Raw genomic sequence first — 12,604 nt, 5'->3', positions numbered from 1 at the left:
CCTTCCAGCAGGCTTAACAGAAATAAAAAAAAGAAATGGCGACAGAGGAAATCAGTGGAAAAATAAAACAAGGCAAACTTTTTCCATTTTATTGATCGTCACTACTTTGAAAACCTACAGCATGATGCAAGTTATTCCCTTTGAATAATTTCCAAAAGCACTGCAGTCTTAAAAATTACAAAAAAACAAAACCTTTAACATACAAAATATACAACAGTTGACAATACAAGGCTTGGTAAACATCAGCTAAACCTGCATTTTCCCTTTATTTTTTTATTTATTTATTTTTTTTCTGTACAAAAAAAGTTTGTATACAGATGGGGGTAACACAAAAGGAAAAAAAAAAAGCTGCAAACGCTGTCAACGTCATGTCATACGTGTCGTCCTTATTTGTCATATATGTATACCTATATATCACGTTCAACACTCATACAATAAATGTAAATGTCCCCAAACTTTATTTTTTTAAAGGAATGACATCCATTTGAAAAAAGTATCAAAAATAGATTTGAGTACAGTAATTTGTTTTTGTCAAGTGGGAATACAACACGCTGTATTGTTCGCTCTTTGGTTGCAGCCGAAGACGACACGGTTTAATGATTTGTTTTGAAGCTTTAAAAAAAACCTAAATGCTTTGTCCCCGGCCCCTGAAAAAGAAAAACTCCCAACAGCACACACACTGACAAACGAGTTAAGGCATCCTCAAAAAAATTCTAATTTCTGCAGCTGTGAAGTAAAAAAACAAAAACAAACTCCTTTTGTCATATTTATTGTACTTTGCATAGCCTTAGACACACGTGTGCTTGAAAATAGGACTTTCTCGTCTCCATTTGGTAGAAACACTCTCACACACACTGGGCGCATTGGCTGTCTTCAGGTTTCGATCAGGGGTGGGTTTCCTCACTTCGTTTGGAAATGTCTCAAAAAAAAAAAATGAGGCGGGCTTGGATCATTTGCTTCGGTGGGTCTTATATTGCCCGCCTGTTCTACAGGTTTCATTTTCGGACTTGAGAAAGGCTTATTAGGCTGAAGGTGAATGCATAGATTAGACTACATTTTATGGACTATATTTTTACTAGAAAATACTTGGACAAAATTAGTCTTGCTGCAAACAAGGCACACTGGGGAGATTATTTTTATTTTTTTATTGCACAGAGAAGACGAGCATCCATCTTATCCCGTGAATAAAATGGCGTATATTTGGTTGGAAAGGGAACTTTGCTGCCATTCAATGCTGCTACACAAGTAATAATAATTAGAACAAATAATACAGTGAACCCCGCTTATTCATGGTTTGGCATTTGCCTTTTTTTTTTTTTTTTTCCTATTTAGCAAGCTGATGTTTTTGTGCTTAGGCCAAAGCCATGTCTAATTAAAAAAAATATTGCTTTGGTGCCATCTAGTGGCAGCTTGGTGCCAAGCTACAATGTTGAAGTGAATGGTGGAGCTTCCTTTAGCTCGGCCATAGATTTATCTCATAGAAAAATGTGATTTGCTGCCATCTTATGGCATCTACATCTATAACAAAAATACAAATAAGGCAGTTACACATATTGCCAGCAGGGGGCGTGAGTGATGTCCTGGTGATTGACAGTTGCGGAATGTTGAGCTTCTCCTCCTCCTCACTGGGATCATAAATGCTTTGATCGTTTCAAAAAGGGTGATTTTGTGTAAAAAAAAAAAAAAAAGAAAAAAAAGAAGAAGAAATACAAGTAATCACCCCGATTGATGCTCTTGATGTGTGTATAAAGTATATTGAGCTTTCCTGACGGGTGTTGCATCATGGGAGTTAAGTACCCTGGCGTCCGGTGGGTTCGCTATGACTGCGCGCCGTGGGCCGCTCGGGCGGGACCGCGGCCGCTGGGTGACTGCGACATGTCTCGGCCGATGATCTCGTTCACTGCGGAAAAGAAAGAAAAAAACAAAATTTTACTTTTATTTTTGGATTTTTTTTTTTTAATGAGGAAAAATGTACTATATACTTTCTAAGCCTCAATGTAACAGGCAAGTTGGCCAATCAGCTAAGTGAACTTTTGTGACCTCTGTTGCTCTTGCCCACTACAAATCCCTCGTGTCATATTTTGCACGCAGTCGTTCCCGCGCCGGCGTTTTTGTTTCCTGGCGGCGACCAGGCAGGACGGACTGGTTTGGGGCGGCAAGACGACTCCGGCTTGTCTGCCCGCCGGTGAGGTAACCCCGCATGCATTCTTTTCGCCTTCCTTCGCGTGCACGTCACGTTGTAAGAAACGCGGCAAAACAAGATCCCGCATGCCTCGACTCAGTCGAAGAAAAGTCATTTCGCAATGACGGACGGGGGCGTGAATTGCGAATAGAAGAAAATTTGTGATATGGTATTCTTACTCTTAAAATTGCTTTTTCTGGTTGAATCATTATGTAATTTTGTATGTATCGTATTATATATTAGTTATATTGATATATACCAGGACATGATAATTATGTAATAGACACATAGTCTAAATAAATTCAAATACATCAGTAGTATACTTAAATACAAATATAACCACATTACATAATTACATTCTATGTGATAATAATTTTTTAAATCCCAATATAGCATTTTTTTCCCCTTAAAATTACACAAAATTATTGGCAATTTTCTAGTTCCTGATTGTAAAATGGCCGTCGAAGTACAGATAATTGTGTCTTATACCTAATTCTATGTAAAAGTATGGTCGTGATAAATCCTCTTCAGTGAGTTACCAAAAATCCAATATATGAATATTGTTTTTTTTTGTCCCATTAATTTTCTAGTGTTGCAAATTTTTTATTTCAGTTGAGTTGTAAAAAAAAATAAAAAAAGTATGGTCATGTGATAATTCCTCTTCAGTGAGTTAACAAAGTAGAAAACAAATCCAATATCTGATGTATATATATGATTTATTTTCCCCCCTTAATCGAAATATTTTTTTGATATTTTAATTTGTCCCAATAATTTTCTAGTGTTGCAAATTTTAATTTCAGTTGAGTAAAAAAAAAAAAAGTATGGTCATGTGATAATTCCTCTTCAGTGAGTTAACAGAGTAGAAAAATCCAATATATTAATATAGATTTTTTTCTTCCTTAATCTAAATACTTTTTGATAATTTTATTTGTCCCCATAATTTTCTAGTGTTGCAAATTTTAATTACAGTTGAGCTGTAAAAAAAAAAAAAAAAAGTATGGTCATGTGCTAATTCCTCTTCAATGACTTAACAGAGTAGAAAAATCCAATATCTGAATATTGATTTTTTTTTTCCCCCCCTTAATCTAAATATTTTTGGATATTTTGATTTGTCCCAATAATTTTCTAGTGTTGCAAATTTTAATTTCAGTTGAGTTGTTAAGAAAAAAGCTTATCTGATTCTATCATGTGATTAAAGTGAGCAATTAACATATCGATCACTACTGTATGCTGAAGCAAAAACGTGAACATAAACCTCATTAAAGGCCACCAAATAAACGTGCATGTGACAAAGTGCGGCGTTGAAACAAAGAGCGTTATCGTTGCGCCGCATGTGCACGTGTGTGCTTTTTGACGGGTCCCGTCATCCTGTTGGCGTGGGAGGCTCTTCCTTCCCCATGTCAACACAACCACACGCACGCACTTTACCTAGTTAACTTGTTTGCCACCATGCGCGTTTTCTTAAACATGTTCAAATTAAGAAAGTGAGGACCAACATGTAAAAAAAAAACAAAGTCAAAATCACTCAAAATTGTGTAAAACACAGCCACAAAATGCCACTTATCTTGTCGCTGATCTTTTTGTAGCAAGGTTAAATTGCTATTAAGAGTCCGTTTGTTTTGTTGACCCAAATGTGAACGCGTGAGGGTCAAAAGTGTCCATTGGAAGACATGCGGCGTCCCGTGGGCATCTACGTAAACGAACGCTCGCTTTTCCACTGCACCCACTCAAAGGTCACACAGTGACGAGCCATTTGAATAAAATATGATTCACCTCACTTCGACAATGCGACGTTGACGACCTTTCACCTCACACCCTCCCGTGATATTTACACCTTTGAGCAAGGACGACTTGATTTTGGTCAAATCCACTTGACGCGTTCCTATTTCAAAAGAAAAAAATTCCCATGTGAAATGACGCAAATGTTTTGCTTCACATTGTTTTCAGGAACATTCTTAACTGTCGAGCAGAAAAATAAGTCCGTTGCTGGGACGTATGAGGCCTTTTGACGATGGGGATAAATACTGAAAAGGTCGAAGTCGCCTTCGTAAACTACAAAAATTTTAATCTGGCCAAGATTCACCCAATAACGCCAAACGTATTATAATAAATACAAGACATTCTGAGCCCTCCATTTCATATAATATATAGAGTATAATATTTTTTCCCCCATTAAAACCCTGACATATGTGATTTGACACATGCATTGCACGGATAGTCCAATAGAGGGCAGTATCAGCCAGCTGATAACTTTTCGCCACAATTGAGAAAGGAGAGACACCTTAATATTGGGTAATGTTTGTCGGAATTTTAGAAATACTAATATGTTTGATATGTCTGTTTATTATTATACTTTTTGACAGTTATAAATGTACGAATGTAAAGCATTGTGACCGGATGTATCAAATATGACACAAATCAAAAGTCATAAGTGGAAGTTGATTTTCATTTTTTTCAAAAGGACCAATAAATACAGTAAATGTTTTGGATATTAGTTTAATTCTATTTTATTGTTATTATAAAAAAAATTTAATCTACAAAGGTTTGAACACAGAGTGTATAGGCCTACTTTATTTAAATAAGAGATACAGTATGTGGGAAAATGTTAACGCCTATCAGAGAAAAGTATATATAAAAATGTACTATGCTGTATAAATAAGTAAATAAAAAAATCATACTTTTTAAATGAAAATGAAAATGAAAAAAGAACATGATGAATGTAAAAGCATTCATAATAAACTAAAAATAATACAAAAATGAAAAAACATATAATAAATGGGAGGGGGGAATTTATATATAAATATATATATATATATAAATGACTGTAAATTAAAAAATAACATATATGATGAATGAAAAAGCATTCATAAACTAAAAATCATACCAAAACGAAAAAACGTATATAATAAAGGAATAATTGACTTAAAAAAAAAAATTATAACGTGGATTTCCATTATCACGGGTAGTTTTTGTAACATAACGCCCGCGATAAACGAGGGAACACTCTAATCTATTTACAAAGAATCCGAATTTTCTCTCATGTATTACTTTGTTTGACATATTTGTTCTTACCAGGCATTTTTTGTCCAAGAACATTTCACCTGCTAAAAGTATATATATATATATATTTTTTTAATGTAAAAATATATAACTTGTTATCGAGAGTTTATTCCTAACTTGAATTTGGGCGTCGAAAGCGTTCATCAAGTGTTGTGGCGACGCCTCCGCCGGACTTCCACTGCCTGCGCTCGCGTCCTTTAATGCCATGAGTCGTCTGCTCTGACCTATGACTCTCCGATGAGTGTGCAACAAAGGTACGTTAGTGACATTTGACATCCCAGCAGGCTTTGTCTTAAATTAGAGACCGAAAAGCCGCAATCGAAAGAGAGATTTGAGTGGAGTCTGAAGTTTCGTTTACTGCTGCTCCACTCTCTCAAATGTACTGGTACAACGTACGCAGAGATACTTCCCCCTCAACCAGAGGGAGACCCTCTACAGATGACTAGCAGAGGGGGGCTCCCTACTTCAAAAATACTATACACACACCTACAGTTAAATGAGGGTTGCTGTACCCTTTCACACTGAGCTGATATACTGTAGTCACAATAAGCACCGGTTATTTTAAATCTAGTCGTGATCTTATTTGTGGTTTGAAATGCACTAGCACGTTACTGGTAGCACTCTTCCAATAGATCATATCTAGCGGACACAATTACGCCTGGGTAGTTCTAAATCCCTCTGTTCCACTCTCTTATGGAGTTCCACAGGGTTCAATCTTAAGGCCTCTACATTTCTTCTATATTTACTTTTTTTTTTTTTTTTTTAATAAACGTTACCACACTCAACCATAACAGAAGTAGGAACCAGCCTAAGGTATCTGTGGAGAAGGTATTTTCTAAACCATAAAATGTGAAGTGACCGACTGCCGATCACAAGCCACTAAGCCACATTCTCAAAAAGTTCTGCCATGAAAAACTTGAAAGGGCCACCGTGGTTTTAGGAAAGCCACAGTGGAAAAGGGCTTGATTTGCCGGCGAAAAAAAGAGAGAAAAACACGAGGAGCAGAGTTTCCACTTTGCGAGGCTTTGTAATGACGTCTTTCGCAAATGCTGGATGTCGAGTCAAAAGCCAGCAACGTCGCGCTCTTAGGAAAATAGTCACGCAAAAAGAACTTTTCTGGATCATTTCTTTGTGCTCTGTACATGATGCTTAGCTAGTCACTATCACTCATTCAGGACATTCCTTTTCTGCCACATGAATAACAGCCAGACTATTTACTAATACAACTCTGTTCATTTTAATTTTATATTTATGACAGTTTTTTATATGTTTATTGTTAGATGTTTTTGTAATTTGCAAGTTTTAACCCTTTTTTTCTTTAAAAAAAAGTATGCATTTTTCATTATATCGCCTGGATTTTGTCATATTTTTGTCAGTTTTTGTTCAGGTGTTCCACAGGATTGTATTTTGGGGCCCCTGCTGGTTTCACTGTATTTGCTGCCCCGAAGTTCCATCTTATGAGGGGAACATGTTATTTCCTTCCACTGCTGTGCGGATGACAGTCAGATCTGGTCTTATGTCTGCTGTATTTGTGCACTTTAACTTGCTTTTTTGTTGTCTATTCATTTTAGTTTTGTCTTGGTCATGTTTGTTATTATACTTCAATTTTTGCCATATTTTTTTCATCTTTTTTGCACGATTTTGTCAGGTTTATCAGTTTTCTGGCATATTTTTTTACCAAATTTTTGCCATTTAAAAAAAAGAAAAGAAAAGAAAAAACTACTGTTTTTTTCCCTTTATGTTTTGGTCAGACTTGATTGCATTTCCTCTTACTTTTTTTTTTACCCATTTTTTTCTTCCCCCCCCCCCCCCCCCTCTAATTTGTGTCTAAGTTTTATCATTTGCTTTTAAGTCATAGTGTCATCTCTCTTAAAAAATAAAATAAAATCTCCCTTCAATTTGTTTTTGTTGTCACGAAAACCTCCGCCCCCAGTTCTTCTATTTCTTCGGCGGGTAATGTCCTATATATTCGATTTAAAACACAAACTATTTTTGTTATTTTATTTTGTTTCTTTCTTTCTTTAATCTGTCAAATAATGTTTTTCGTTTAGGCTTTTATACTTAGCAGTGAAACAGTACTCAACGACTGCAATAATGATCAACAATGTTCTTAAGTCTTTAAGTATCTATTGTGTACGAGACACTCAAGTAGCAATGTGTGACAATTGCCTCCTGACAGTTTACCTCCATGTCACCTTCACAACAACAAAAATCATCAGTGCACATCTTCCCACGTTCGTAGCATTGCATGCATGTGACTCTTACACACATAGCGTACATTGCATGCATTTCTCTCGCTTCCACAAGAAGAGTCAAATCCACTTGTAACATTTGGGCCTCGAGGAAAGCTTGACATCTGCTGACGAACCACGACGGTCGCAACAATGTGTTTTTTTAGCTTTTGAAAAACAACACAAGCATGGTTTGAATTTAGTATGTGCGTGCTCGTCGAGGCCTTTCCATCCTCCTGTCTGGAAGGGGAAGCAAAGCATTGGCGCAATTTTCCTAACTTCTGCCAAACATTTGCTTCTGTCAGACCTTCATGGTATGGAGAGATGACACATGACGTCCATTTCCACTTCATTCGATGGGGGATCAGAGCAGCAAATGTTTGCCATTGACTTTAATTTGAGGGAAACGTATTTTTCCGCCGATTCCAAGGTTCTTTTTAATGCCAGCCAATCAGGAGGTATGCCGGACAACTCTATTAGTGAATTAAAGAGTTACATGTACACACTAAAACACAGGCGCAGATATTCAGTGCTAAAGTCTATTTATAGAATTGTTATATATTTTTAAAAATATTTTTTAATGAAGAATATATATTGTGTACAGTACACATAGAGACCTGCAAAAAATGTGCTGTAATAGGCATGATTGACCAATAGTTGGCGATGTCCCTTTGTAAACCTTGTGGTCGACAACTGTTTGTCCTCTCCAAAAGTCGATAGTACAGTAGAATGTCAAACATTCGGTTTTGTTAGGATTTGTTCAATTTCTCTGAGAGAGCATTGCAAATTTAGTCTATGACAGGGTCAAAATGCCAACGCTATCAAACACTGTCACGCGAGCATAAAAAGAAGTTAACCACTGTAAGATGTAAAAACAAAAAGTTGAACTTTGATACTTAACAGTATGTTGGCGCTTGCATTTGACTGGTTTGAATGCAAATATGCTGACATAATGTAATTTTATAGTGGCGACTTGAAAAGGTTTTTTTTTTTTTTTAGATACAAGCCAGCATACGCCCGATTATTTGCTTTGAGAATTACATGTTGTATAATTACACTATCGAGTGAAAGTCAGGACAATCACTGACTGTCCTTAAAAAAAAAGGTGTCAAAATTAGTGTGTTAATTTTGAATTAATTTAAAGTTCCTTGAATGGCACTATTTATTTTTTTACGAGCGATTATTGACCACCCCTTACTTGGAAAGCTCGTACTGGGGGAATTCCAGTTACAACGCAGCAGACACGTTCACATCAAAAATTAACAGCAATAAAATTAATAATAATGCATATCTTTGTGAAGTTGAATTTTACTTTTTTTTTTAATGTGCAGAATTTCACAAGTTACTTCATGTTAAAGATTAGATAGCTCGTATATGAAAAGAAAAATGCACCAAGCTGTCATCAATGTCTTACAAATGCAATTATGCCATCTAGTGGCAGAAAAATGACCTCAACACATATTAATATCACACTAATTTTTTACAGTACAGTATATATTTTTTAGTTTTAACTACATTTTCTGAATTATTATGAAATGACTGTTTCAATGACTAAAAGATGCCCCCATATTTCTATTAGTTTGAATTTTTTTCCTACTTTTATGTTAAGAGTATGAAAAATTAAAAAAAAAAACATATTTTGTTGTACATTTAGAACAGGTATAAAATTTGTGATTAATCGTGAGTTTAACTGTTGAAGAAGATTAATAACAATTAACATTTTTGATCGCCTGACAATATATATTTGGTGCAATTATTCGATTTTAAAAGCATCCCACAGTGAAAGTCGATTCCTCAGTTATCAAAATATTTTGCCGAAAAAGTTCCTTTAAAATAACTACGCAATGTCGAATTGTCATTGTTTACCTCTCGATTGCAGATTTTCCCTGTGATAAAGAAGGGGTTCACTGCATATTAATGTTGACATGAGAGGCACAGATTGTCTATGCGATACGGTTCACTTCACTTCCTACGTGTACATCTGTGCCAATACTTAAGGCTCACGTGCAGTTGGAGGCAACTGTGCAACTCCACACGCACTCACGCACATACCTGTGCAAATTATGAAATTATAAGTCTCATTTTGAGGACTGCATAACTCGTGTCGACGGGAGGCCCAATCTACTCGTGAGCTCGTCAGTTGTACTCTTGGAATCGTTCCAGCGTCACTGCACTTGAATGCGCGTGCCTGATGAAGAAGCGGCATGTTTTGGAAAAGAGCAAAGCACGCTCCGCTTTGGACGTCTGATGCCCACAACGTTCCAGATTGAGTGTCTCGGCTGCGCGACCCTGCTGTGTGATTGGATGCTAAAGTTGTCCGCCCATCTGTCTGTCAGTCTGTCCTCTTACCACCTGTGTGCAGCAACTAGCGAATTAACGCAACTCATTTTGGTAGCATTGTTGTGCTGAATGCGACAACAGCATGGAAGCAGGACTTCCAAACATTCACGTGTTAAAAATATCTCACTTAACAACATAGAACAGGTAGCCACAAAGACACTGAATCATCTTTCGCTGTGTCTGTCTCACCCACACCCCCACACACACACACACCCACACACACCCACACCCACACCCACACACACACCCACACACACACACACACACACACACACACAAACACACCCCAACACACACACGCACGCACGAGCCTGTGCGTCACAGGGGCCATCTGCTAACTAACGAGGGCAGTTTTTCTACACACTCTCCATGTTTGTACACGTTCCACTTTGGCGCTTCTGTGATATTACTGCTGCTTTTACAGTGGAGCAGTTTATTCATTATTGTTCACATCAATGTGGATAAATAATGTTGAAAAAGCCATGAAGAGGTGTCCTACGGGCGACGGAGCTGATTAGCTACCCTTATTTATGCTTCACGGTTGAGCCTGACATGATTCATATGCTGGACACTTTTTTCACATACTTATTATGGGTGTCAAAATGAGTGCGTTAATTAAATTTTGAGTTAATTTAAAGTACTTTTACCGCCACCATTTTTTTTTTAGCATGCTATTAATGACCGGCCCTTACTTGGAAAGCTTGTACTGGGGGAATTCCATTCGCAACATAGCAGACACGTCCACATCTAAATTTGGTTGCAATATATTTAACAATAATGCATATATTGGCTTATATTGGTCAAGTTGTATTTTACCATTTTTAAAATGTGCAGAATTTCACAAGTTACTTCATGTTAAAGATTAGATAGCCCTTAATATGAAATGTCACCAATGTCTTACAAATGCAATTATGCCATCTGGTAGCAGAAAAATTACCTCAACACAAATCAATATCACACTCATCACACTTTTTACAGTACAGTACATCTTTGAACTCAATTTTATGAATTATTACGTGTGCATTACGATTGGCTGGCAATCAGTTCACGGTGTACCCCGCCTCCTTCCCGAAGCCAGCTGGGATAGGCTCCAGTGCCTTCGCGACCCTTGTGAGGAATAAGCGGTTTGGAAAATGGATGGATTATGAAATTACCGCATCAATAACTAAAAAAATGCAGCCATATTTCTATTAGTTTGAGTTTTCACTTTTATGTTAACAAGAGTATTAAACTTAGAATTTTTTTTTATTGTACATTTGGGACAGATATAAAATGTGTGATTAATCGTGAGTTAACTATTGAAGTCATGTGATTAATTACAATTAAAAATATGTAATCGCCTGACACCCCTAATAATTAAAAAAAAAATTCATTTGAACAAAAACTTCCCAAAAAGATTTATACAATTTCTTAATAAAAACACATCCGATGTAATAAAGATATAGTGGATTTGAATGAGCAACAATGTCAATGTATAAATAAATCAGTTGTATTTCATTTTTAAGTATCATTTTAAACTTCCCAAATTCACATTTATTCAGATAAAATTAATTGAAATGCTACTGCATTTAATGTGGTCATGATGGTGGTACTTATAGAGCTTCTGTAAGTTTTTTTTTTTAGGTAGAACTTGATGCGAAAAATTTGCGAGTCACTGGTTTAGGGTGAAGTGTCGCTATTTGAAGCACTACGCATAATATAGTATTTTCTAATGAAACACCTGTTTGCTGCCATGTAAACGTACCTTTAGTCATAACTCATCAGCAGAAAGCCTAGCAAAGCATACATCAAGCTAATGGACGTTGGGTTTGTCAACGGCACAGAATGAATCCGGTCTACTTAGTGAGTAGGCAGTGACCTCTTAAAAACACAGAGCGGGGCCAGGCTCCATGTTGCTACTTCAAAACATGGCCTACAGAGCCGGGCTGGCACACAATGCTATTTTTAGCCACGGGCTCAAAGGGGGAGCTCACATTCCCGGCTGAACTGTGTCACTCGCAAACTTTTTCGGAAAAGAGCACAGCACCCCGAAAGTACATGAGTATGTGAGAAACAAAACAAAAAAACGCTTTAATGTGCACGTTCAATTTAAAATCTTAAAAAAAACAAAATCTTGACAGTGGCGTGTGCTTTTGCATATATACAGCTCCCAGATGAACCTCACTGGATTTTCACACATGACTTATTGACAAGTGGCCTGTGTTAATTAGGCTGACCCGTGCTAGCACACAATGTAACACCTCCCAACATGGCCTCGTCAGGCTATTTATTAACCCCCCGCCTGCCCGCAGGACCCTGATTTGAATATGGCGAACTAGCCAAGTTCCTGAGTGGCAGATAAGAGGCTGTTTGGAGACATGTACTTCAGATAAAAGAAATCCAGGGGGAGAAAAAGTCTGCGGCGTCATGCTTTGCCGTTTGCACCGACTTCACTGCTAATTGTTAAGTCAACATGTTCTCTCGAGCATCCCAATTGTACTTGTGAAAACACACACAGGATATAATAACCACAGCAACACACAATCTGTGCATTTGCAATGATCTTACAATGATGCAGAGGAACTAGAATAGTATAAAAGGTTTCACCGGATAAAGATTTATTTTGTCCATTAGTTAGTTAGTGAGCTTTTTTTTTTTCATTCATATTGACAAATGCGGAAAAGGATTAGGGCCAGCGAAGAGAGAGAACAAAAGTTTGGCAGGATTCTCACTTTATTCTCAGAATTTTGACTTCAAAGTCAGAATTCTGAATTAAATAAAAAATGTCTGACTTTAAAGTGAGAATTGTGAC

General features: G+C 36.9%; 1 protein-coding gene across 1 annotated transcript in view; it reads right to left on the bottom strand.

The window, feature by feature from the left end:
• Window positions 1-75: 75 nt before the first annotated feature.
• The window catches only part of nfatc3a (nuclear factor of activated T cells 3a), a 54,694-nt gene continuing 42,165 nt past the window's right edge, over window positions 76-12,604 (bottom strand). The window contains exon 10 of the mRNA XM_086070938.1: window positions 76-1,900. Within this exon, the coding sequence (XP_085927064.1) occupies window positions 1,818-1,900 (83 nt within the window). The 3' untranslated portion in view covers window positions 76-1,817. The remainder of the gene's footprint in view (window positions 1,901-12,604) is intronic.

Source organism: Leptonotus elevatus, chromosome 3, assembly GCF_054856555.1.
Source record: "Leptonotus elevatus isolate MCC_2025b chromosome 3, RoL_Lele_1.0, whole genome shotgun sequence".
NCBI lineage: Eukaryota > Metazoa > Chordata > Actinopteri > Syngnathiformes > Syngnathidae > Leptonotus > Leptonotus elevatus.
The sequence above is the reverse complement of the archived record's forward strand: the minus strand, read 5'-3'. Positions and strand labels throughout refer to the sequence as shown.